General features: G+C 43.6%; 4 protein-coding genes across 8 annotated transcripts in view; 2 read left to right on the top strand and 2 right to left on the bottom strand.

Annotated features, from left to right (window-relative positions):
* Window positions 1-128: 128 nt before the first annotated feature.
* Window positions 129-3755, bottom strand: rpl5a (ribosomal protein L5a). The gene is made up of 8 exons (XM_005721012.1): window positions 3638-3755; window positions 3252-3321; window positions 3044-3159; window positions 2828-2962; window positions 2524-2726; window positions 1085-1262; window positions 424-512; window positions 129-289 (listed from the first exon to the last, which is right to left on the bottom strand). The coding sequence occupies exons 1-8, from the start codon at window positions 3638-3640 to the stop codon at window positions 187-189; spliced, it is 897 nt and encodes a 298-aa protein (XP_005721069.1). The 5' UTR covers window positions 3641-3755; the 3' UTR covers window positions 129-186.
* Window positions 3756-11334: 7579 nt separating this feature from the next.
* Window positions 11335-15707, top strand: gfi1aa (growth factor independent 1A transcription repressor a). Of its 3 annotated transcripts, none has more exons than XM_013911835.1 (7): window positions 11335-11425; window positions 13112-13315; window positions 13447-13647; window positions 14185-14582; window positions 14728-14865; window positions 15065-15230; window positions 15319-15707. In XM_013911835.1, exons 2-7 carry the CDS (start codon window positions 13204-13206, stop codon window positions 15495-15497), a joined length of 1194 nt encoding a protein of 397 aa, XP_013767289.1. In that variant the 5' UTR covers window positions 11335-11425; window positions 13112-13203; the 3' UTR covers window positions 15498-15707. The 3 variants fall into 3 exon arrangements, with proteins under 3 accessions (XP_013767289.1, XP_005721068.1, XP_013767286.1); XM_005721011.1 differs by lacking the exon at window positions 11335-11425 and adding an exon at window positions 11823-11989; XM_013911832.1 differs by lacking the exon at window positions 11335-11425 and having other exon boundaries at window positions 12733-13315.
* A 688-nt stretch (window positions 15708-16395) lies between these two features.
* rpap2 (RNA polymerase II associated protein 2) lies at window positions 16396-26008 on the bottom strand. Of its 2 annotated transcripts, XM_005721005.1 has the most exons (13): window positions 25945-26008; window positions 25766-25858; window positions 25523-25568; window positions 25282-25396; window positions 23972-24070; window positions 23812-23877; window positions 23622-23710; window positions 23479-23514; window positions 22356-23394; window positions 22163-22266; window positions 21885-21965; window positions 20008-20076; window positions 16396-16590 (listed from the first exon to the last, which is right to left on the bottom strand). In XM_005721005.1, the coding sequence occupies exons 2-13, from the start codon at window positions 25806-25808 to the stop codon at window positions 16446-16448; spliced, it is 1932 nt and encodes a 643-aa protein (XP_005721062.1). In that variant the 5' UTR covers window positions 25809-25858; window positions 25945-26008; the 3' UTR covers window positions 16396-16445. The 2 variants fall into 2 exon arrangements, with proteins under 2 accessions (XP_005721062.1, XP_005721063.1); XM_005721006.2 differs by lacking the exons at window positions 16396-16590; window positions 25945-26008 and adding an exon at window positions 19201-19303 and having other exon boundaries at window positions 25766-25827.
* Window positions 26009-26202: 194 nt separating this feature from the next.
* Window positions 26203-26815, top strand: part of glmna (glomulin, FKBP associated protein a) — an 8400-nt gene continuing 7787 nt past the window's right edge. For both annotated transcript variants that reach the window (XM_005721010.2, XM_013912588.1), the window contains exon 1: window positions 26203-26269. In XM_005721010.2, coding sequence (XP_005721067.1) covers window positions 26216-26269 — 54 coding nt within the window. In that variant the 5' untranslated portion in view covers window positions 26203-26215. The remainder of the gene's footprint in view (window positions 26270-26815) is intronic.

The following is a 26815-nucleotide window of genomic DNA, read 5'->3' as shown; positions in this document are numbered from 1 at the left end:
GAGTATTTCAGTCCTGTCAGTTAACAGACACCATTGTGGTTCAAACATGATAACAGATGAGTAATTACGAGTCTAACTTGAGGGAAAGGAGCGACTCATAATACTCGTGACACAGGACAGAGACGGCGTGAGTTTCAAATAAATTTATTTGTCTGCAATGTGAGCTGCATTTTCTCTGCAGAGGCCCTAACCGTCCCCTTCTTCTTGCTCTTGCGCTCGTAAGAAGCTGGCCTTTTTCTGGGCGACGCGGTCCTTCCTCTGTGCCAGAGATAACTTGGCGCGATTCCACCTGCCCGGAAAGAGACGACGACAAAAAACAACTCCATTAACATTCACCACACGAGAGAAAAAGTAACTACTTTGTCCTCGATTTGGCATGAAATAAGAGCAGTTATTGTTCCACGATGGTGACTGTCAACTCACCTCTTCTTCTTGACGTCTTTTTTGGGTTTCTTTTGGTGTACGGGGTTCGCTCTGATGGCGGCGTGTGCTTTTTTGTACATTTCTTCGACCTGAAAACAAAACAGGAATTTAATTAATGACAAAGCTGTTCATTGTGTACCTAATAGATTGTCGTTTGTCTTGAAAAAAATAACAGGAAACATCAGACGACATTGTCACTGGAAAGAGGGGAGGGGGGGTATTGAATTGATATACTAATTCAATACAGTCTACATGTAGAGAAGCCCATACTGGATCTTTGTGAGATCATCACTGCTATGAGTTCAAGTTTCCTGTTTGCATTTGATGCATTCAAATTAGATATTTGACATGCAAGCAATATTTAAATTATGTTGATGTAAACATCACCAAATGATCAAATCGCAGAGGAAATGTTCATCTACATGATACATAACAGGTCAGACTTTTCTTTATTTTTATATAGTGCCAAAAATAATTGCGGTCAAGCTTTTTCTGCATCACTGAGTTGAACACCACTTCGAGTACTGGAAACAGGAAACCAAATCTTAAATGCATCTGAGAGTGTCACCTCAACATTACATGATTTAAGCAGACACGAAACTAGCTAACAGAATCTGTTCAGGCCGTGTTCGTAAAAATCACGCAGCAAGTGTTATGTTACCATGTCTGGAGTGACTCCGTTCTTGATGAAGCGCGAGAACTGTTTCTTGTAGGCGTCCTCGTCCTCCTCCATCAGGTAGGACATGTAGTCGGCCACGTTCATGCCCATGATGTGTTTCCGATGCACCTCTGCGTTGAACTCTTTACTCTCTGTGTCGTAGCCGGGGAAACGTTTCAGACTAAAAAACAGAAAGTGTGAAGAAACTGAGTTGGGCTATTAAAAGACGCCTCTGAAGAATCAAGTTTAAAAAACTAAACAAAAACCAGACAAAACAAAAACACAAGGTTCAAGGTAGTTCTGTTCTTTGTTGTGGAACAACGTGTTACAGCTGCTTTTTGTAATCAACCTCTGTGAAGTTGAACTGTCGCCATCAGGGGGCAGCGTTTTACCAGTGAGTGCTGAGATGGTTGCTGCTGCTCCAACTTTGCCTTCTCACAGGCAGCGACCGCAAGGCCTGATGTAGACTTTTGCCAGTGATCTTTTAGCCATTTCCCACTATTACCTACTGGGCTTGACTCAGTTCTGCTCTTTTCCCCATTTCAAAACCACCTCAAGTTTGATTTTGACTTTGCCTAGTAACCAGAAATCCCTTTTCTCCCTACATGGGAACTTTCCATGCCATGCATCTCCCCCGACGTGTAGTTACATTTCTCAGGTGGTGCATGTCGTGTTACGCCCCAATTAAGGTTATAAATGGTCACTGGCTATGGTGCAAGTTACAAAGTAGATGTGACGCAGAAGTATAAATCGTGTGTATTGTGTGTTGGGTCGTCAGAGCAGCACGTCCAAAAGTCTGTGACCTCATTTGTATGCGACACAACAACAACATTGTGGTGATGGTACGTACACCTGATGCTCGGTATATGGCATTTTGTCAGTCTTAGGGACTACAGTGGGGGGGGTTTTGTGCAGCCATTTTCCTCATTGCCGGGTTTCAACAATAGTGGCTTTGATTTTCGTGAGGGAGTAACTCTCATGACTCATGGTGTGACACTACTGACTAGCCAATCAGTGGCATGCAATCTGTTTGCGTCACACGCCTCAGATCACTTGAAACCACGCCCAAGCAGGTACTAAAAAGTACCCAGAACCTGGAACTACCACCTAATGGCAAATCCTAAAAACGGTCCCATCCTGCTTCTCTCAGCCCCGTCTTGAAAAGGACAGTAAACATCAGCTAATGCAAATGAAGGACCAACTACATTTTGCTCAGCGTGCTTTTTATCATCATCGAGAAGCAGAGATGCACCAGCAAACTAAACGGACAAACTTTAGCTGGACGGAGACCAGCGAATAACCACGTAAACTAACTGGAAATATGCGATTGTAAAAATGTCTCAAAGAAAAACATGCACACATTCCTGTTTCTGCGCATGTTTACTGCAGGAGTGAAGCTGCAAAAAAAGTCCACCCGAATGCAACTCTGACATCATACTGACCTGTGAGGAATGGCAAGTCCACCGTCCACCGCCCCCTTTAATGCTCCAAACACCTTGTTCCCTGTAGTGGTTCTGGCCAGACCTGCGTCCAGATAACACGTGAAGGCGCCTGGTTGTCCATCCACGCTCTCTACGTTGAACTCATCTCCCGTCACCTCCACCTGGCCCTCGTACACCTGGTCCATGCCGAACTTTTGCAGTAGCTAGGGAGGAGGAGGATGAAGGCGTATGAGAGGATGTGCAAAAACATAAATCTGCTCCAATGTATGGCAACATTTGTGTGTGTGTTTGTACGCACGCTTACCCTGCGAGCCAGCAGCAGCCCGGTGCAGTAAGCAGCAGCATAGTTTGTAAGGCCCACTGTGATACCATACTTGGCCAGCTCATGAGAGTAAGCAGCACAAACGATATGGTCTCCCTCAATCTTCGCGTAGGCAATCTGGACAACGCAGACATAGCAAGATAAGACAGCTGCTTAAAAACACGTGACCTCTCAAGTTTGAGTCTTTCTGTCACTGACCTGGCAGCAGATGTCCCTGTTGGAGAACCTGACAATCATCCGGTACTTGGGGGTGTTGTACTTGTTCTTGTCCTGCACAACCAAGCGTTTGCGGGCAAAATAGTCGGTTTTCCCCTCTGTCAAATAATAAGTAACAGCATGTGGTTTAATGGCGTATGCTCCATAGAAAGGGGATCTGAGCCTATGTGCAATTCATGTTGACTTTTACCTCTCCTCCTCCTGAATTTGACTTCGTAGCGCTTGAAGTAGGCCTTGTTCTTCACCACTTTGACGAAACCCTGAGAAGAGACGAAGAAGCAACATGTCAGCAGAAGCAGAAAATACCATAAGTATCAAGCCTCCAGTTGTCCCTATGGGCACAAAAGCTGTTTAACCGCTCGGAGTAAGTCTCCACGAGGAGGTCAGCTGAGGTTTCAGCAGCCATGAATCGCCACGCTGGAGCCAAGCGGCTCACCCGGCCGGAACAGCCCGACAAGCCGCAAATATCCAGCTCCATCTGTCCCTCAAACCGCTTTAGACACTCATCTAACTACAAACACACCTCCACAAACTCAAACCGTCTCCACGCGGTGTATATGAGCTTTATCCACTCACCATTTTGGGGTATTTTTTCTTCTTCTTTCCCCTCCTGCACTAACTAGCGGACTCCGGGACACGGAAGTCTGATGTCGCTATCTTTGGGGGGTTTTTCCACGGAGTGTCGCGGGTTGGCAGCGCCCCCTGCTGCACCGGAGACAAACAGCACAGGCCAACAGAGGGCAGCAGCTACACGGAGAGCACAGGTCTGTGGAGGGCCACAAATACATCACATAGATCATTAAATAACTGTTGTGTCATTAATGAATTAAAATGGCAAATATATTATTTTTTGTTAAATGTTTTAATTATATAAATTAATATTCAATTAATTATTTTTGTAATTAATAATCCACTTAGAATAAGGAGGGTGAGTACCTTGGTCATTCCAGAGGGATCAGAGGGAGTAGAAGTGCTTTTCCCCCCACATTAAAACGAGTCAGTTAAGTTGAGTCAGGCATCTGACCAGGATGCCTCCTGCATGCCTCTAAGTGAGGCAGTCCGGACATGTCCTGCTGTGGGCAGACGTAGGACTTGTCTGGCTTGGGAAGGTCTCAGCATCCTCCCTGGATGAGCTGGAAGGAGGTGGCTGGGGTGAGAGAAGTCTAGCCTTCTCTGTTGAGGTGCTGTCCCCACAAACTGATCCCAGATAGGTGGTAGAAAATGGATGGATAATAATAATAACTTCATTTTGATTGCATTTTTAAAAAGCATAGTTAAAGTGCTTCCCAATTTGAATAAAAGCAGCACATTTAAGTTAAATATACCTGAGAAAAATCTTTCATTAGATCTATAAGAGATTATTACATTTTAAACCAACGCCGTAGAAAGCAGGATGACATTTGCAGTGTGTCAGGATTTTAAATTTACACAGAGAAAAGAAGAAAATAGGAAAAGCTTTGAGGTGACATGCGCAGGGCCACAGCAGCCCTGCGCATGTGCTGTCCACAGACACTCTGTGACGCCAAGCGTCTGATGTGATAGCACATTTTTGGTGACACATCCTCCACGATGGTGAAATCAAGACACGCAATACAATGTTGATGCATCGAGCTGGAAACGAGTCTGCCGGGAGGGTGGACTCTCAGTCCCCAGAGAGGTCACAATGTCTGAAAGCTGAATCAGAATCTAAGGTAGATGAGCTGGCAGCCCAGTGTGCACATGCAGTTTGTGTGGCCTCATTTACATTAGTGTTCAGGCCTCACAGTCTGCTTTTTAGGCTCCTCTGACTTCAGTTTTCACTGCTGTGGGCGTTGAGTCCTTCACTTGTAGTATATTGTAAGAGAAATCTTTCACTTTTCCTTGGCAGTCGTGGAGCTATTGTCCGGAAATAAGCACTTCTGTACCTGGAAGGTCTGTGGGCTGTTACTGGAACTTGTAAATTTTCCTTGTAAAAATGACAAGTAAAGAGATGCCAGAATAATGTTGCTTCTCTGCTTTTTTCTTTTCTTGTATTACCACCGCTCCAAATGCTGGTTTGACCCTCACTGCCCTAACTTTACATTTCCTTTCCCAAAACAAACACAATACATTCAAAAGCTCCTCCTGACTATATGGACCCACTAGTGGGATTTTCTTCACCTCAACAGCTGTTTCCAGGGTCAGCATTGAACTCTCAGACTCAGTGAAGGCAAACATGGCTGATAAATGCTCAAAGAGCTCAGAAAAATGGAAATTTGAACATTTTTATCTATCACAACGAGGGCAACGTTCCGTCCAGCGGAAAACTCTAAATGGAATTTGTGACCAAAATGGTTTTTCTCTTTTTTATTTGCGTATTTCCATCTTTGTTTCCGGTGAATAAAAAGCTCTTCCTTTCTTTATGAGAAGGAATGTGGCTAATGAAGTCAACTTAACATTATGTTGTAAAACAAATGTCAAATAAAAGTGATCAAGAGCTTAAAGAATGCTACAATGCTGAGAAAATCCCACTTGCTGTGAGGCAAGTTAGGTAATACCCTCAATATTTATAATAGTGTCATTATTGACGTGTAAATGCAAAACAGCAGCTATTATTTCATATTCACTCCAAGATCTCTATTTATAATTCAGTCACATTGTAAAAGTGAGGTGGAGTATCAGTGACGCCATATGATGAGTGAGCAGACAGTCATCAGCTGTTACTGAGGGGGACGTGAGCAGCCAGAGCAGCAAAAGCTTCCATCCCACCATGTGAAACCACCTATTTCCAAAGAGCAAAGCAGTGCCCCGCCTATGGTGTTACTCTGCTGTGATTAATCTGATGTCATCCTCAGAGTTCATGGACGTGGAACGCATTCGGACACGGCAAGTAACGCAGATAAGAGTCAGAATATCAGGAGCAACGCAGAGAAAATCAGCACCTGACACCAGTTGCAAAACTCAGTGCGCATCAAAGCAAAGCGAAGCAGCCTCAAAGATACATCAGGGCTGGTGTGAGCAGCAAAGCAATCAGAGATAACTTTCACAGACTGCACAGTTTGTCAAAACGGGCGTATGCTCTAAGGCTTTCACACCTCTACAACTCACTGAGTCATGATGAACAATTAGATATTCACAAACACTCATGAAGACAAACAATCACATAGAAAAATGCCTTCATAGGGTCGCATGCTTCACCTTCCTGTGGCAGTGACTGATCAGACTTTTTCAGAGCACTTGTTTCTTGGTGTCGCGCTGCTCAGCTGACCTCTCTCTACACTCGTCATGTTTATCCATCAAAATGTAGCAATTCTCAGTGTGCACAGATGCCCGTGGACTTGCAAAACGTTGCAGTTGTGATTCGATTTTTTAAGAGTTAAGTAAAGTGCAATGAGCTCGTAAGTGAATTTTGTCACCTGTGCCACAAGACGTGTTAAAAGGCACCCACAAAGGCACCCACAAACTGACTGTTTGCTTGATCTTCCTTCATATTCAGCTTAGACATGCAAGAAACACATTTGGACAGGAAAAAAAGAACAAGCAAAGAAGTGTAGAGAAAATAATCCATTTTACATGCCAGCGCTGATTCAATGTGGGTAAAATCTTTATTTTATGTGGGTAGTTGTTAGTTATACGCGGCTTTTCTTTTATCAGCGCAGTATTAGACTGCAGTGTCTTCTGTGGTACCAAACACATAGTCAACAGACTGCTTTTGTGTCAAGGGGGGAGAAAAAAATCCTGTTAACTCTTTAGCTCTATGAACAGCTACTTTGAAAAGGGGAAGCAGTGATCTTCTGCTTTTCTGCTCGAGTGAAATAGATAATATCCCTCACTGTCACTCTTGGTGCAGATGTCTCAGTGTTAGATAAGAAAAGTCACAGTCACTCTTGTGGACAGCTTGCTCATGGCCGTTCAAGCTCTGTTTCTGCAGAACTGATTTCGCAATTAAGAGAAGCACTTGTCCAGTCATGCCTCAGCAGTAGTAGTGGTCAGCAGTTACTAAAGGTTCACACATGGGCTGAGGGTGTGGTGGGCGGAACAAAGGGTTACGTTTGCAGTGCGTTTATCCTCTCTCAGAAGATGCTCCATGAACTAGTTTTCCAAGTGTGGAATGTTTAGGATTTCACTTTTATTTTTTGAGGGCTTCTGCACTGAAGTAATATCAACAGGAAACCATTCATTACATGTAAATCATGCTTTCATCCCCAAAAGCCAGGACATAGATTTAAAAGAAGACTTTTGTGGTTGCAGTGGACTAGAAATGACTTGCAGAAAGTCACACATCAACAAATGTGTTCGCAGGCACACCACAGATAAGAAGACTGCACTTTGTTGAAACACAGCACACTCTTTCCTGCTCGTTTTCTCACTGCTGATTGCATGTATTTTCATTTGCATACAGACACAGTTTAATGTCTCCCTTCCCGTCTAAAGCCCATGAAGAAGAATGGGTGGAGTGAAATCTGCAGCGTTCACACACATCATTAACCCTGTGACGTTCTTGCCCGTGCATTTTGAGATTTTTCTGGGTGAGACTGAGAGTTTCTACAGTGCAAGGAAAGCTCTTTGCCCAGGATGGCATGCTGAAGCAAACAGGCAAACAATGCAAGGACGCACAAATGCTAAGCAAAGCCAAATCAGTTCTGCTGAAACTAAATTGAGCCTGCTAGCTTTAACACAAGGAAGAGCAGAGATGGTGCAGAGATGAAGTTTTTGTGTGAAAAACGCCACCTTTGGTCTCGTCTACCCGGCTGTGACCAGTGTTTTACAACCTGTGAAAAAAGAAGGAAAAAAACAGTCATACTGGTGTTTTCTCTGTGAAAATGCATCAGTGTGATAAACCATAAGTTCAAACAACTTAATACTTGCAGCATGCAAAGAAAACGCCTCCTAACATCACTTTTTGCAGTCTTTACCCTTGACTTAAAACACATGAGCTTCCTGTATAAATTCTGTATAAAATTACTTCTTTGGTTTGAATCCTGCCGTTTGGAAGCTGTGACCTGAACTGAAGGGTCATTAAGACTCAACCGTGCCTGTTGAACTCTGACCTTTCGAATGGTTGCCTCACCTCCACAGACATGCAAACAGATACAATGACCAGGAAACACCCAGCAGCTTTCTTCACGTCCAGACACCAATGTCCTCACTGAGTTTCTCGGTATCTCGGGGTTGGGGTGAGGTGTGTGGAGGGGGAGAGAAATTTACAACCAGAAACAGTTAAAACAAGGGGAGCTGCTGAATCCAAAGTGATGAATGAGGGAGGTGATTTGTGGGGTGTTTACTGCACAACTCAGAGGATTTGCTGAGCAGTTTCTTTTCACTGTTTTTGCAGGCTTCCGAGGCTTTTGTGTCCTTGGGATTTGGCACCACTGCAGATCCCCGGGTGCCCTCTGTGATCCTCTAGTGTCATATCAGGATATTAACCCAATAAGTAAAACTTTGACAGAGACGAATCAGTTAGAGCAGCTCAAACGCGCTCACAGCTGCAGACTTGATTGAGAGTGTGCAAGTAAAGGCAACACATTTGTTGATCGCCTGTGAAAAAGAAGAACTGTCTTGTGTTCAGCTGCATCCAGTAAATCATACATTGTTTTAGTACTCTGTCCCTATCTGGTAGCTGCAGGTGGACCCAGCTGAGAGCTTGATGAGATTTGGCTGGTAATTCCCAGTGGGGTGGGGCGGGGGTGGGGGTGGGGGGGGGGCGCATACAGTTGAACCCAAAACAAGGACTAAAATCTTATTGTCTAACTGAAGGAAAAAGAATGAAGGAGTTTAAAAGAAAGCCGGTGGGGGTTGGGGTGGGGTGGGGAGGTTAAATGGTGGTTAGAGCTATGGAGCCAAAGGAACCTGTGAGGGGATGAGATAGCGTGATGTGGTTTTCATTGAGATGCCACAAGAGTCCGGAGGTACAGAGGTGAACGCTCCTTGCTGAACACATGGGACTGAAGAGGGACATAAACCAAGGAAAGTCAGTTTAACCACAACAGGTTATTATGCCATGAATCCACTGCAGACTGGGGCAGTTAGTAAAATCAGCCTCATGTGGTTATGTTCTGCAAAAGGAGAGAGCACTGCTTGAAATGATTCTGTTTTCTGGTCCGACAACAAAACCAAAGAAAAGAGGACTGAATGACTTTTCTAAGAACAAACTTTTTTTTCCTCATTCAGTTTCATTTTGACTTAATGTGAGACTGCAGCTTTTTGATGAATCTCCAGGAAACAAACACGCAATCAATGGGAAAGTAAACAGTCTGGTATGCCCACAGTCCATTAAAAATAAAGGGGGGGGGGGGGGGGGGGCGGTCTGGTACTGTGCATTAGTTTGTAGCATAGACTGTATACCAAAGATGGACTTAGCCACCCCCCTGGTTACCAAAATCCCATTAGCTGTCACCATCCTAATGTTCCAAGCCAATCTAATTGTGAAAATGTGACAGTCATATGGTAATGCATACCCTGTTTAATCCTCCTTTTGACACCAATAAAGTAAAAAATTATGAAACTCAACGTCATATTGCAAACTTTAAATTAGCGACTGAAACTATCAGCTCATCATGAAAGCGTTCACTGAGGTCACAGAGCGAGGGCACCAAAGAGCCACTTTCCAGAAGACTCATAATGAACTACATGTTTTGTTTTTGCAAACTCACACTTGTCATTATAGGGGGGGGGAAAGCAGGTGTAAGGCACTCCTGAATTTGTTTCGTTTCACTAGCTACAAAGATTTTGTTCTATATATATAATCTGTGGACTCATACTCCCAAGCCTGGATTCTAGCATTCTGGGGATCACCACTTTGATTTTCTGGAGCTAGAAGTCTCCATATTTGGACAAGAGAGTGGAATGTTAGCTAATGCTAGCTAGCTCAGCTATAACCAGGCCTCCTGCAGATATCTGCTAATTAGTGATAAGTAACGTACAAATAACATACTAGAAATTCACTCAGAAACACTTGATGACAGACTTGTTGGATAGGCTGCAAGCACATTAAGCAGAGATCAAACGGTATTATTTGGCACATACTTGCAGTGCAAATGCTCCAAAAGGCATCGGCACCACAAATATTGTCAAGGTCCACTTCAGACAATCAAAAGCAGACAGCTGAAGGCTCCTTTAGATTTTTTCTGAATATGATAGATCAACATTTTCTTATTTTGTCCCTTGGCCGGGGAAAGACTTTTAGAAAATGCAAAAGATAAATATTTTTGTCTATCAGGGAAAGTTCAGAGCTTCTATCACAAATTCTGTACCTGATGACTGCAGCTTCCAAGCCTAAGCTGGCCTGATGTTGCTCATTTGCTTATTATTTCTCTGTTCGTTTCATCTTTACAGCGTAGTTTATATTTTTTGTAACCTTGTAATAGATTCCCTTCTTGGCCAGGTCTCCCTTGAAAAATCTTAAGGGCCTTTTAAAAAGAGGATATCTTCACAGCAAACTTATAGACTTGATTCATTTTTGGAGCCTTAAGCGGCATTCAGGAACTGCCGTTTTTAGTACTTCTTGGTGGTTTCAGTTGTCAGCCCTTCATGCTGATGGCTGGGTACAGGTGAAAAATGTGAGCTTCAGCTACCAAGTAAGGCCAACGTTTAAACAGTTAAGCTAGTTAGACCAAAAGACTTGATGGCTTTCTTTAAAATCTTTGAAGAGCCCATGGTTGTTATCGATAGTTACCAGGTTTGACTGGAGTTATACAGGCCTGACTTCACCTGACGTGCAAGAGGCAAAATCAAGACATGTGACAAGTCACAGTGCATGCTGCACCTCTTCTTGTCAACATTCACATGCATGTGGTGCAAAAGCTGTAGCCTCAAGTATATTTAAAACCATGAGGAGTCCCCCCACAGCCTCTGTCTTTCCTCGCTATAGAGCCAAAAAGGGGGTTCGAGGTTCAGCTTGAGAAAATAACCTCATGGCTCGGCAGCACAAGTCTTTATTTAACCCCGTGGGACTGTGACTCGCAGGTAGACAAGGCTGATGAGTGGCGAATGAAGCAAAGCAAAAAAAAAAAGAGAGACCCTCCTCCTCCACCCCCTCTGATCGCTGCGATTGAGCTTCTATTTCAATCACATACTTGCTGTAAGAGTTAAAAGAGCAAGAATCAAGGCCTGTCTGTGTTGGGGGGAGGGAGGGGGAGACACACGAGAGGAGCCTGTGGCAGCCCTGATAGCGTCTTCTCACTCTGCATGGTTTCCTGTTCTGAGTCAGTGTGTAACCCTGAGTTTGACTGTTGTCACTTGTCTGTCCCTCTGCGTGTGTGTCTCTCTCACTTCTCACAGCTTTAAGAATAATCAGAGCGGCTGATATTCAAACAGGGCGATTTAAATGTGCGATTGAGCTGGGGTTTTTTTTTTATTTTTATCTTTGCTAGGTGTAATTAAGCAACCATGAAGCAGAAACAAATGGTGAGTTTGAGGCTAGGACTTGTTGATTTTATAGCTGAAGTATTTTTCTTTTGTTTTTCTTTGTCTTTTGTTTCATTCTTTTTTTCAGTGAGTGCAATAATGAAAGTAAACGTTGGTAACTTATCAGGAAAAAATAACGGCAATCACAGATATGAAACCGATGTAAATTTGTTTTTAATATCACAGAGAAATGGACAGAAATCTGGCTCGGAGTGCGGGCTGTGAGTGACAGTCGTGAGAAGGAAATCTAAAAAGGCAGCGGGATTTATTTTTGTGCGACGCAAATGCAGAACGATTTTGGCACTGGGGGACTCTTTTATCAAAAGATGAATCAGTGTTTTTGTTTGACCGTCATGCTTGACTGACATTAAAATTTATTTTTGAGGGAGGGGACGAGATCAGGAGGGACAAGGAGCTCGCTCACGCCTGTGTGTGTGTGCACGCGTGAATGCGTTGAGACAGTATGAGAAGCGGCTCTCTGACAGTCAGACCCAGTGCGGACAGAGATCTGGAGAGTGTGTGCTCTCGAAGCCGGGATATTAGTGCCTGCGGTGTCAGTGCCGTGTGAGTATGGGACATGTGCGCTCGGCTTCGTGCCTCGGCTATCTGAGTTTTGCTTGCAGGTCTCTAACTTGCTGCAGCTGCATCAAACAAAGTCTGTTCCCACAAACGGATAAAATCGATACCGCTTTGCTTTAGTATGACCTTGAACCCAAATCTTCGCAATGATTTGCATTTTGAGCCTGACTGATTTCTGCTTAAAGGGGGGAAAATTCGCTTTTGTGATTTTATTATCATCATCAGTATTTACACATTTTTATCCTCTCCAGCTGGCACTGGCATGTGACTCTTCTTGTACTTTTGTTCAGTGGACTGCTTAATTGGGTCTGTCTATTAGCCTGGAGGAGGTTTTAATAATGTAAAACAATAAGGCTGAAGTCAGTGCGGGTAAGCTGAAGCAGAGCGACTGTAAAGGGATACTTCGGCTCCCCACCAACAGGCTGTTGCGCATAGCGGCCGTGCGCCGTCTCATTAACGAGATCACTTTACAACCAGTCAAACAAATAGGTCATTATCCATCACTGCCTGCTCTGCCTGTATTCACCAGCCTCAAACCCGCAACTCTCATGTCTCACTTTATCCAAATTATATATAATCAACTGATTTTAATTTATTTACTTATGATAATTTCAGTTAGTTTATGCTTTGAATATACAAACATCAACTTCTCAGGACACAAATCAAATGTCGGCTCCAAATGTATTTTAATGCCTTTAGAATATTGTAAATGAAAAAACAAACAAAAAAAGATGTCATTATACTTAAAATTTTCAGAATTACATTAAACTTGTTTACTTCATAAAAATATCAGTGAATATTATTACACCATATGCTTTTAATTTAGGCCGTATGTAGTTTAAGTCGACGTTACTCCACGAGCTACGTAAACATACATAGACTTCCTCTTCTGTGATTCAGCTGACGTCCGTTACAGTAAACTGAATTGAAGCGCAGTATGTGGTCTTCAGACGCATATCTACTCTTTGAGGGGAAGGTGGCTCCACTTTTGGTCACCTGCCCGGCGTCACCTGGTAAACGATACGGCTTCTCTGCGCATGCGTAATAGACTGCCAAAAATCCTAACACCGTATCGCCTGACGACCAATAGTGTTCCAATCTGTCCAGAGATAAAGTCAGAGCAGCGCTGAGGGGACAGACGTGAAGGATTTCGGACCCGAGCAGCGCCGAGCTTTAAGACTGAAGAAAACTTCAACAACATGCCGAGATCTTTCCTGGTGAAAAGCAAAAGGGCCCACAGCTACCACCAGCACCGCTACTTCGACGATGACTACAGTAGACTGGACACTATTATGGCTGATGTGTGCGCAGGTGGGTGCATTTGTGCGTAATTACGCACGAAACTTGGGGAAGAAAAAGGAGTCGTCTTAGTGGGAATTCTGAAAATTCAAGTGCACAAATTCATAACTCCTTTCATTGATTATCCTCTTGTGCCAATATAGAAACAAAATCTCAAGCCGCGTTCGATTCCAATCTGGAGCAGGAAGACGTGAGGACCGGCGCTGACAGACTGTCCCCTGGGTCGCGGCTGAGGTCCCCGAGGTCTCTGTCCTCCAGCTCCCCGCTGAGCTGCGGAGGCAGCGCCTGTGACCGGTCCTCCGACTGTGATTTCTGGCGTCCCCCGTCCCCCTCGTCCTCACCAGGTCTGTTCTTATCAAGACAAAAATATCATCAGTTTGTGTCTAAAATTTAAAGAGTTTTTCTCTTTCTCTTTTTAATCCTTCGTTTCATTTGGTGTTGGGTTCGTGAAATGTCAAAACCTTTACGCATTTTCAACCCGACTTGTCCAACTATATTTGTGTATGATTAATTATTATTATTATTATTGTTATTATTATTATTATTATTGTTGTTTATTAAAGCAGAAATTATTTGGGCTATAAATTAAACATAAAAACTTTAAGGTTTTTGATGAAGTGATGAAGATACGAATAATTATATTTCATATCTTCTATTTCACATATAAAATATTTGGTGAAAGAATCAAAAGGACACTTGTGATTAGTGACCGGACACACGACCCAATAACGACTTAAAACTTTTGTTTTGTTCTGCTTTGACTTTTACGCACGGTATGGAGTCATGTCCAATAAAGTGCAGTGCATTTTCCAGGTGTCCATTTTTTTTTTTAATGCAGGACATTATTTGAAGTTTTTAAAAATATCCAAATTAACTTTCAGATTCTGAGAAATGCTCCACTCCTGCAGAGGAGGACGGTCACTCGAACATGCCAATCTTCCCGTACTCCTGGTCGGCATACTCAGGAACCGAGCTGAGACATCTGGTTCAGGGGTCTTATCACCACCACCTCCAGAGCCACAGGGAGTCCCAGTCACCTATAAGCATCTACAGGGGAGAGGACAGCGGCAGTGAGTCCCTTTATGTACAGCGGGGCCTCGCGGCCGGATGTTACCAGGGTTATTCTTCAACGGCCCAAATCTGCAGGATGCGGGACAGAGACGAGCTGTATCTGGATGCGAAGAAACAGGCCCGCGTGGCGGAAATCAAGTCTGAGAACGATTTCATCCGCGCAAACCTCGAGTCGAGTGGATCATACAAGTGCATTAAATGTTGCAAGGTAGGCGTTTCCCTAATTTCACTTAAAGTCATCATTTTCAGTTTTTTTATTTTGTTCAGTTTTCCTTTTCGCTTCTTTAACATTTTCTCTATTGTTTTCCCTTCATTTTGGGTTGGATTTGGAATCATCCATGTGTTTTCCAAAGGTGTTCTCCACGCCTCACGGGCTGGAAGTTCACGTGCGGCGGTCGCACAGCGGCACGCGGCCGTTTGAGTGTGGGATATGCGGAAAAACCTTCGGACACGCAGTGAGCTTGGATCAGCACAGAGCGGTTCACTCGCAGGTATGGGCCTCCAAGCCGGAAATAAACCAGTGCACACGTCCCCTAAACCCGCTTTAGTTCCACATCCTCGACGTAAAGGCCACAGATGACATTTTCTTTTCCCACTACCAACCTCTCTGACTTGGCTTAAACTGCATTTCTACATTTAAATCTGATACTTCCAGGTTTCTCGACACTGACAGAATGCTGTATTTTACAGGAGAGGAGCTTCAGCTGTAAGATCTGCGGCAAAAGCTTCAAGCGCTCTTCAACCCTCTCTACGCACCTGCTCATCCATTCCGACACGCGGCCTTATCCGTGCCAGTACTGCGGGAAAAGGTTCCACCAAAAGTCAGACATGAAAAAACACACTTTCATTCACACAGGTGAGACGCTTTAGCAAGTCAAAGTAATCAAGACGTGCAAAAAAGAAAAATAAGACCTAACATTTTCCCATTTTGTCCCTGCTTGCAGGTGAGAAGCCGCACAAGTGCCAGGTGTGCGGGAAGGCCTTCAGTCAGAGCTCCAACCTCATCACGCACAGCAGGAAACACACGGGCTTCAAGCCCTTCGGCTGTGACCTCTGCGGGAAAGGTTTCCAGAGGAAAGTGGATCTGAGGAGGCACAAAGAGACGCAGCACGGACTGAAATAAGCAGGGGTTCATCGAAACTTGTGGCGCTTTAAGTTTGCTGTAATTGGTTTATTTCCCCCCTACTTAGCCTAAGATACGCTGATTGTTTATTTATCTGTTGTGTTTTTATTATTATGAAAAAAAAAACTACTAAATAATTTCACAAGCTTTTATAAGCTTACCGTGCTGTTTTAGTCAGCCTTTTTAACGGATTAAATATTAACTTAAGGAGCGCAGTTGTCATTTTTTCCCATATTTCTACATTTAATTACCGGTTAAACACATGTAGTTTTTATCCACAAACATCTACTCTACCGGCTAAACCCACCGTTCACCGGTCCACTCGTTTGACCCGTGAACAAACGAGAAGCTGTGCGCTCAGCCGTGCAGAGCCATCAATCACGTCTCGGAGTTATATCTCAGATATTAAATAGCAGAAACGTTTCGCTGCATGCGCCACCTGGTCAAAACCAAATATTTTCAGACAAGCGCATTGCTGGCATACCCGTATAATAAATGATATTATGGCGCCATAAAACCTCCACGTAAAGGAAGTCGGGAGAAATAGCGCTGGTTTTATTGCAGGAGGAGCTCCTCTAGCAGCAGCAATAAGCAGCGTGCCCACATGGCGTTTTCACTCAAAAAAGAAGCAAAAGCTGGGTGTGATTTATTTGGCCCCGCCTACGTTAAACAGCCACAGCTTTAAAACTTCAAGGATCTGATTTGGGCATATCTCACCACAGATTGTGTGCGCAACACCAACAGTCTCCAACAACATGCAGGATAAAACACAACTTCCTGCTACTACTACTACTACTATTATTATTATTATTATTATTATTATTATTATTACTACATTTATTTTGTGGAAACAAACAATCCAGAAAACAATAGAACAAACAAAACAAACAAACAAACATTTGTCACACAGTCAAAGAGTGCAGTTTTATTGCTTTATCCGTATCCGTGTCAGTGCGCAGGGGATTTAAACAGCTGGACCAAATTCAGAAGGTCCTGCTCCTGCAGACCCAGCTCCACCATCAGCGTGTTCAAATACTCCACAGATGCCGAAGTCTTCAGGGCTTCTCGCACCAACGGAGACACCTCTGACAACCTGAAATGTGAAAAAGCAACAAATTCAAACCAACTCAACACTAAATGGGCGACTTATCTTCCAACACAAATGCAATCCAGTTCTTCGAAGTTACAAAAAGGGATCTGTAAGCATTATAAAGACTACCCTAAAAGTAAAAGACGACATGTTCAGCCTTCAATAGCGTGATGTGTAAAGTTAGCAGTCAGTTCTTATTTAAGTCATGTTCTCACACAGGCCTCTCTTCGCCAAGGTGCCGGTGCTATGAGAAAGCAGCGGTTGCTGACTCATACAGATAAAATTTGTTGAATAAAACGAACTCGAAAGTTTTATTTATAGAGTTTTTCCTCAGCAAAGTGATCGGGTCAAATAGAATTATTGCAGACCTGAGGCAGAAAAATATCCTGCTTTTTTTATTCATGAAAGTGTTCACACACACACACACACACACACACACACACAATTTAAAATCTGGCCATCGACTACATTTTTAGAGCTGTAAAGACGAGCTCTGAATGTCAAGCAGAAAGAGACCGACATGAGAGAATAGATTTTAAACACTTCACAGCGTATGTCTACAAAAAGAAAAAAGAAAATCACACAGCGCCATGGGCCAACACTGTCGTGTATATTCATATGACACAAGCTGATACTGCCGTGTGGTCAATCCTACTTTCGTGAACATAATAATGCTCAGTCTCTGCTGAGTCACTGTAAAAGGAGTGTATGTTCAGCTTTGCTGTAGTGTGGGGGTTGCTGAGAGGCATACTGATAAGTGGTGTCTGTGCATATTATTATTAATCACACAGAAAACAAAATACAGCAAAAAACAAAACTAGACGTCGGCTAAAGAGAAGTGGAAGCTTCCAGGCTGCTCAAAAGGACGCACATGCAGGGGGAACGTGTGCATGTCTGAAGGCCCATTAATGCTGAGAGACATAAACAGGTATGCTGCCATCAAGGTGCTGTTTTTCCCAGCAAGGCCTCGCTTGTGTCAGCAAAGCCACATATGCATGCACTATAACAGCATCGCTAACAAAAGAGCCTAAACTGGCTCATTTGACCCATTATGAAACCAAATAAGGACAAAAGAGGCTCTGAATTGTTGAGTAGCTGAACGCCTAACAAATTTGACTCAGTGTTGCGTCATCAAAATGAGCATATATTTGTTTAAAAACAAACAAAAAACAACCGCTGTGCCTCACAGCAAGAAAGTCCTGGGTTCAAATCCGCCGATCACGTGGGTGCTCCCTGTGCTCGTGTGGGTTGTTTCCACGAGCGCTCCGGGTTTCCTCCCACAATCCAACAAAATTCATGATCGGCTAAGTGGTGATTCAACATTTTACTGCAGGTGTTAATGTGAGCGCGGATGCTTGTTGCCTCTGTGATGGACCGGCAACCGGCCCATCGTGGGTCTCTCACCCTACGACAGCTGGACAGGCTCCAGTGTTTTACTGTCCACTGTTTTTGAAATAAATCAAAGTAAATAATTATTGAATTAAAAAAAAGAAAAAAAGAAAAGAAAAAAAAAGGTAAATAAACGTGTTTCTATTTGGGAAATGCCTTCAGTAACATGGAAAATTACACAGTGAGATTCATCTTTTATCAGGTTAGACGGTCAAAGTTTCCACCAAGTTAAACGAGATGGACTTTATCTGTTCAACCACTTGCTCAATCTTAAGACCGCAGCTCAGACAAGTCATGAGTGACATGAAGCCAGATTCACAGTATCAGTACAAAAAACAGAGTATTTGTCAAGTTAGTGCAAGAATATTTCCCTCCAACACTAAACTCACTGTCTGTAGCCCTCTGTCATCTGTCTCCAACCTCCATCATCCTCCCCCACCCACGCCTCTCTACCTGCCCTTACCAGAAAGGAGGTACACTCCTGGTCAATCTCCGGTTCAGCCCAGGGTCTAGTGTTGCAGGGGGGGCATCCATTATTCAGCTGGGCTGAACAATAGCAGCCAGACTAGCTCCACAGCTGCCGTGCAGCAGACAGATAAGACAGCGCACCAAATTATTCATGATGGAGGAATGGAAGGATGGAAACCGATGAAATCATAGAGCACCAGTGTCACATCTGACCAATGAAAGGGTAATATTTACAAATGAATGTTGACTGTTCAGAAGTGGAGTCAGTACGTTCTTAAAATCAAATCTGGAAATTTATTACAACAACAACTGTCAGAATTAGAGACGGACAGCGTTCCCAAAACCCCTCTGTGAACCCTTTGGAATTACCAGGATTTCTGCAGTGATTACTCATAAAAGGCGGCCTGAGCTTCATATAATTCACAATGTGACAAACACACTTTGTGAGTAATCAGTGCTGAAATCCTGGTAATTCCAAAGCATTCACCTTTTTACCCTTCTATCTTTCTTTTTTTGCAACAGCAAAATCACTTCAGACCCCAGATGAGAAATCTTGCTTCTGTTTTACAAGTTGAATTTCATTCCCTTTATTTCCCTGAAAATTACACAACAGTTTCTGTCGGGCAGGTTTCAGAGGCCTCTTGGTGGCAGATCCCCTACAGTACCTAAAGCTGTGCAACACTTCTTTTAAAGTTCAAGACGACACACAGTGTGCCGTGATATTAAAGCAAACTGACCAGGAACCATTGAGGGAGTAATAAATCAGAATCAGCCGTCAGCGTCAGGTGAAAGGTTTCCCAGCCCGGGGCAATATAAAGGATACGCAGGAACTGTGTGCCTTCTGTCCTCCATCACGGATCTGGACAGAGGTAATCAGGTGCAGATAAGGCCATGAGGCGTCTCTGTGTACTTAGACGGGAGCAGCACGGAACTGTCCGTGAACTGCCAGCAACACAGACACACATACACACGAACACACACAGACCATATGGTAGGTGCCAAACTATGCCAAAGCACACAGCAGTCTGTCAAATGCACCATGGTGACTTCTTATTCTTTTCTTTCAATTTCAAACAGTGTTAAAAATGCAGATTGCTGTTGCATCTCTGATTTAAGCACCTCTTCATGCACCAGACTGGAAATAACATAATGTTAAATCCAGCATGTGTCTATATGGGTCATCTTCACCCAGTTATATGTTAATATGCTCATTTATTGCTTAGAAATCTGGTTCTTGCTTGTTTTACAAAAAAATAAAAAAATAAAAGAATAAATCTTATCATACACCAGCACAGTAAACTTTAAATACACACTTTTCTCATTGTCAAGGCACGCAAACATTTGCACACACGGGTAAAGACGGCCGACGTGGTCTAGTTCCCGAGAAACTATGGTTCTTCATTTCCTTGCAATGTTTTTTTCTCTCCAATGTTCAACCGGGCTTGCTGAGGAGCAGCTCGACAGCTGACATTAAACTTAAACACGTGTGTACACACACACACACACACACACACACACACACACACACACACACACACACACACACACACACAGAAAACTTACAGATGCAGAAGCACCACAGCTATGAGGGTCCACTCTGGAGTTTTATGGATGATGTTTTTGTTGGTGAACCTGTGAACATAAAGCACCACTGTTAAGTACAGTGTGTGTGTGTGTGTGTGTGTGTGTGTGCGCGCGCGCGCATGCACATTTTATGGAGGATGCACAGCAGTTCCAGTATCTCGCCCATCGACATTTCAGAATTCCGACTGGAGCAGCTGGACATCAAATCATAACCCGCTATATGTTCTGGGCCACAGTCACCATACATCTGTGTCCCTCTGCAGATAGTCTGCAGAAATGCTTCATTCTCGATATAAATAAAGTAGAAATATAAATTGTGCACAGACCAAGAGCAACAACCAAAAACACTGCATGCAGCAATGATTTATGTCTTTCTGCCAGCGCTGTGTATATTCTTTGGTTTGAGCCTCTTGTTATTGGGGCCTCTTGACAGCACAAAGACAATTCCCGGAAGCAGGGCCGTGGCGGTGTTGCTCCATAGCCTGATGTGCGTTTAAATCACAGACACAGTGATTTAACAGCAGGGCTGTTGAAAACATCCTAAGCAGCCAATGGCAATCCAGGGTGTGTCTAAGGCAGGAAATGCTCAATTCTGGCACAAGTTTAACCCCCCCCATTTTTTTCTTAAAACAGAGCTCTGTCATTCTTATAGAGAAACAGAAGCCATACTGCTATGCTGACTGAGTAAAAACAGCAAGCGTATATAATAATTCATTCTACCCAGTCCTGGTGTCATGCATGCTGGCATGTGTGGCACACTGTGAGATATATGACATTTCGTAATACTTATTTTGATGTGCAGGAGATTAAAACACTTTCTCAGAAAATAGACATAATTCTCTTTGAAGCAGACATTTAGCCCCATCACATGAAAAAAGTACAAGTTTTAAAGAGTCAATAAAACTACTGTTCGTCATACTTCATGTGTGCCTGTAGGGGGAAGCAGAGCTAAACAACTGTGTGTTGTGGAATTTCGATGAAATCAACTCATTAAATACACGTTAGACTCATTTCTTTGAGTTCTTCTGAAGAATAAGAGCGATTCCAAGAACATTCATGGCATGTTTTGCTCATGCAAGGAGATAAAAGAGGAGATCGAAATCACAACAGATAACTAATCAGTTAGTTTCCTGTTCTATGTAGCTTGATTTTCAGTGTTTCTCAGTAGATCCAATGTGGTGTGATAACAGTTAATTATGAATAGAGTCCAAATACAGAGTCGTTTTTACTGCTGTGTAGCATCTTTTTGGAAGAGGCATGTGTCTCATTCTTGTCTGACATGATATCCTAGCTGCTCAGTCTTGATCCTAATATTTTTCACATAATCGTGAAATGTCTCAGTTTAGACATCTGATATGTTTTCTATTCTTTATAAAATCAGTGTTTGTGAGATTTGGAAATGGTTGCATTCTGTTTTTATTGACATTTTACGCAGCATCCCAACATTTTTTGCAGCTGGGGTTGTATGGCATGGCTATAATAAATGCTTATAGTTGTGCAAAAGCTCACCAATTTGCAAAAGTGAAAGATTTAGGTTTATGACAAAGAGGGTAACGGGACACGTCTATATCCTGCAGCTGTTCAAAAGTAAACTGCCATTCAGTTACATACAAACAATCAAGTTTCACTATTATGTTTCTGAGCTTAATATGAACCCACAGAACAAGGCACAGTTTCAATCCTAGGTTTCCTTCCCTTAACATGAATTAAATTTAACAGCAATTTTTGACACATTTCTAGAGCTCATCCACTATAAACTCACACCTGCCTCGCCTCCCCTCTCCTGTATGTATGTATGTATCCTTTCTGGGGGCAGACTAGCACACAGCACATATCAGACTGTGTATTGTACTGACCTGAACGTCCGCACCAGGTTGTTCAGGTCGGTAGTGATGTCAATCATGGTGAGATGCAGTGGACCTACAATGTTTCTGAGGCTGCACAGCACAACCACAAGACAAGAGAGCAAAGAATTAAGATGAACTGATCATGAAAATCATGATTATTGTGCAGCCATGTCAAACTGTGCAGCAGTGAGGTTCACGGGACCTTCACAGCTGTTGAAGAAAAACCAGGAAAAGAAATTAATAAGGCTCCGTGTGCCACATCCAAGAAATAAAGGACAAACACGCACCAGCTGGAGAGTTTCTCCACTGTGATTCGTTTCTGGATGAGGTTCTGAGCATGAGAGTCAACGAGCGGCAGGACCGGATCCTTGATGCTTTCCTGGACTGTCACCTGGTGTGGGGACGGTTTAAGAACAAAACTCACTCTGTGAGCTCACCTAATTTAAACTCAAACTCTTAAAGCAAGTCTTTTGCACTTACCTGCTTTCTATTGGGCTCCTCTTTCTCGTCAGGCAGAATCCACGTGCCCTTATAAAATTCCCTGACCCGGAGCTCCAGATCCTGGGTCTCCCTCCGCAGCGTGTCATAGTTTGGAGCTGCAGCTGACGGCCTCTTCTTGTCCTCGCTGTTGTCGGCTGTCACCTCATCCTCAAGGTCATCTTCATCCAACTCCTCTTTGCCTTCTTCTTCTCTTACCTCGGCATAGGGAGAACCAAGGGAGTGATCGGAGCCGTACAGGAACGTTAACGTCTCATCGGTACACCACTCCTTCAATGTGTTTTTTAGGCAATCGAGCAGATTCATCCGTACAGAGTCAGGTTTGACTTCGGCGTGGTTCTTCAGTAGACCTCGCAGCCCAGCTGCCCCCCTCTTGCTCATACCCACCTGCGTGATGTTGAGCTCTTGCTGGCCGTGGCTGTTCTGATTAGTGGCAGGAATTTGTTTACTTTCTGTTGGAGGGTTTGAGCGAGGAACGCTGTGAGCTACCGTCTCTGATAAACTGCACACGCTCATCTCAGCTGTAGTCTCTTCCACACCAGAAAGCTCAGACAACTCTCTCTCTTGTGATGCCGCCTGGTCCGTATGTGTCACCTGCCGCTCTTTGGGTTTTTCAGCATCGGTAACTTCAGTTTTACGCACGTCTGCCTCTTTTCTTTCCTCATCTTCTATCATACTTCTCTGTTCCTCTGTATTTTGAGTCTGAGGAGGTTCGATCTTTTCTTCATTCCCCTCTTTGGTGTTTATCTTTCTTGTTTCAGAATTCCTTTGTTGTCCTTTCTCATTCTCATCTGAGCATTTAGGCAGGTCACCCCAGTGGACCCGGGGTCTCTGCTGCTGAGAGACCACGCTGGAGACAAAGTCCTGCTCATGTTCGTCGTCACTGACATCACTGTGGCTGCCTCCAGCAGGATGATCCTGAGAGCCGTGAAGCTCCTCGTGCTGAGCAGCCACAGGGTTCTCGACGTCATCCTCTTTTAGACACCTCTCAGACAGCATCACCTCCTCACCAGAGCTCCCACTGAATGCACACATGTAACCCTGGATCAGTCTTTCTATTTATGAGGCTAAATATGGAAAACTAAACATGAAACTTATTACGTACCGTTCTCCTTGCTTCAACAACTTAATTTCAGGAGGACTGAGAGAGAGAAAGGGAGCAAAAGACATTATACAGAACATCACTGCATTCAATGATTAGCTCAATCAGGTGATTTAGGACAGAGATGAGAAGCAGCACACACACACCTCTCATGTTGCCCAACCCAAAGAGGCGTCTTTGGTATTTGTAGCTCAAACGCTTTGGAGGCTTTGTAGCAGAAATTACTGCAAAAACACTAAAGACAAAAGAAGCAAAGACCAAAATGTGTCTTTAAGCGCATTCTGGCAAGTGTAAAAAAACAAACAAAAAAAAACTATTTCATGTAGAAACACTCACCTTGCGCTCTGTGATGTCATACACTTTATTGGTCTTAGTAGAAATTTTGTATTGTTGAGATGGGATCTAGAAAGTGAACAGCACCACAGACTCAGTCATCACATATGAGACATGGAGATGTTTATTATTTGCAAACAAAATGCAATATCAGTGGCCTTACCTTGCCCAGTTTATTAGGACAGATGGGATAACCGCACAGCTTAGCAATAGACCTCTCCTCTACAGTATCTCTGTAATTAGCTGGGGTGATCATTTTGGCCTGTGAAGTAAAGAGAACTCTGTTACTTTGCAGATTTTCTCTGGTTTAAATTTGTGTAAAATTAATATTGCTTGACATTTTAAATTATCTGAATATTGACAGAAAACCTGCATGTAATCTAAAGTCTGTCATCAGAAATGGAAAAAAAAGTGTGTGTTTACACAGCGTATCTCAGCTGCCATAGGGTGAGAGGCAGAGTCCACCCTAGACTGGTTGCCAGTCCATCACAAAGCTAACACACAGATACAGGCAACCATTCACAGCTCCGACCAGCTAACCAATTATGGATGCATTTGGTCTGTGACAGGAAGCCTGAGTATCTGGAGGGAATCCACACAGACACAGGGGGAACAAACTCCACACAGAAAGGCACTACAGAATGAGATTATGGGTTAGCGAGTTATGTCGAACTTGAAGTCAGAATTTTCTGTGCCACAAAAGTGTCTCTCTTTTCACCTGGCTACATCACCATGGTAACTAATGCCGGATACATTAAGTTGTTTATTTTATCCTTCTAAGCACTATATGCCATGATTGACATTTTTCCACAGCATTAATATCTTGCGTTGTCTGTAACAGTTTTGCATTTTATTGTAATATTTTTGCTGTTCGTTAGAGACTTTTGACAGCATTTTATCCTTATCACCTTATAGTCTGATTAGACAGCATTCACAGGGATCATTCTGTGTGGAAGAAGAGTAGAATATGACATCCCGTAACAACAAGCCTAGTTAAAGAAAGGTGATAACCATCATGATGTCCATTATCTCCGACTGGGGTTTTAAGCTTTGTCAACAGCTAACGCAAACAAAGCCTGGCTGTAGTGAACTTAGCATACTCCTCAGGTCCTTGTTGCTGTGAGGCAATGGCACTGCTACCAGTGAGGCGGTGTATTCAAATTCCTAACAAGTCTAAATAGCATGCTAGAGCCAGGCTGCGTTATACTGGGCCAATGGCAAAACCTCAATCATAGGGATGTCATGGCGATTATAAACCCTGGAAACTGCAGATTGGGCCATGTTCTGAGACTGTGAGATTCTAATTAATCGTGGCAGACATGGTGTGTGAATAAAAGAGACGGGTTTAGTATGACAGAGGCTTGGCAGTGATGTAAGGGTAACAGGACCTGTGCGTGAGAGCAGTGAGGAAAGACTTCGTCTCCTGGTTTGCCTAAAGCTTGTGCCCTGTCTAAAGTCACCGGTGACACATACACAGTCCACTAGGAAGTCCTCAGCCACACTGTCGTCCAGGAGCCGCTCCACCACCTTCAAAGCTCTCTTCTCCAGCTCCAACTTCTCCCTCAGCTTCTCCTTCAGCTCCTCTCTCCTGACACAAAGCACACACGTGAAGAAGTGTCTGTGTTTACTCCACAACCAACAAATGTTTGGTAATGATTACTGGTGCAGCTGAAGCGTCCAGTAGAGATGTCCTGGTGGAGTAGGGGTTTCTCACCTTCTCGCTTCTTCCTCCGCGGTGAGTGCTTTGACACGTTTCCCACCTGCCTCACAAACAACAACAAAAATTGAATATACGAGTTAAACGAATCTCTGAAGGAAGAAATGTCGTTACTCTACCAACCAACCAACCAACGGCTACACAAGCCAGCTGTGAGCGCTCTGAGATCCGTGTAACCCTCCACAACGCTGTAAACACCTCTCTAAAACCCGAGAAACAAAAAACAGGCTTTTAACGAACCCTTTTTGGAGCTCCCGCTCCTTTTTCTCTCATCCATCTCCATGCTGTTTCTGTTTTCTACACTTTCAACTTTGACCTGTGACGTATCTCCATCTACGGCAAGCCAGGGGGACAATTTCACGTTCGCGCGGTGCGTCCGTAGTGTGTAGTGTGTGTGTGTGTTTTTTTTTTTTTTTCACCGGGCTGTTTGTGGAAGTTGAGCTGAGGTACGTGTCCCCTTCACCTCGGTCCCGTTTGCGTCCACACCACCGGCTCTTTTCGTGGCGGTGAATTTGTTTGGCTAGCCACTGTTCGGCTAATTCGGAGCGGGGTTAGCATCCCTGCTGCTCTGCTGTGTTTACAGTCACACAGGCACAGAACTTAACCTCTGACACCTTTGGACCTGTTTTTTTTTTATATACTTGAAGTTTCCCCTGTTTTTGAGGACTTCTGCATGAGGACAACACCCGTATGAAGACAGCAGGGATGGCTCTGGAGCAGCTCAGTGAGGTGGTCCAAAGATGTGTAAGTATTCAGTGGTACTTGTAACCCACATCCACTCCTTCATTCTGATATCAATTCCCTAAACAGCATGTTGGCACAGTCACTGGCACCAACCTGGATGCTGGTACCCACAGACAGTGTTGCCAACTCCTCAGTAAGGAAAATCGCTATTGGCTGTCCTAAAAGTCGCTAGAAGTCGCTAAATGATGTCATCGCCTAATTTGCATAATTGGTCATGCTAATCTAATTGTTGGAGAGAGAAATAACATCGTGGAAGAGACATCAAGTGAGGAAAAAACGTCCTAAATGCATTTAGAGTTTATTTAGAACTACAAATTAGATTTCTTTTAGCAATTATTGTTTTTTTTTAATGTCACAATTCCAACCCTGCTTCTTTACCCGGGCTTGGACCGGCAAGTGACCCGAAATAGGCACTCTGGCGGAGTTACTTTGTGTGTGTGTGTGTGTGTTTATAAGTAGTTTTAAACCTTGTGATCCATAAAACGGCATAAGAGTAAAAGAAGAACTGACTGCGTTACAGCACCCGCTGCTTGTTGAGAGTAAAAG

Source organism: Pundamilia nyererei, unplaced genomic scaffold (assembly GCF_000239375.1).
Source record: "Pundamilia nyererei isolate P.nyererei 1_Seehausen unplaced genomic scaffold, PunNye1.0 scaffold00004, whole genome shotgun sequence".
Lineage (NCBI taxonomy): Eukaryota > Metazoa > Chordata > Actinopteri > Cichliformes > Cichlidae > Pundamilia > Pundamilia nyererei.
This window is presented reverse-complemented; position numbering and strand designations above follow the sequence as displayed.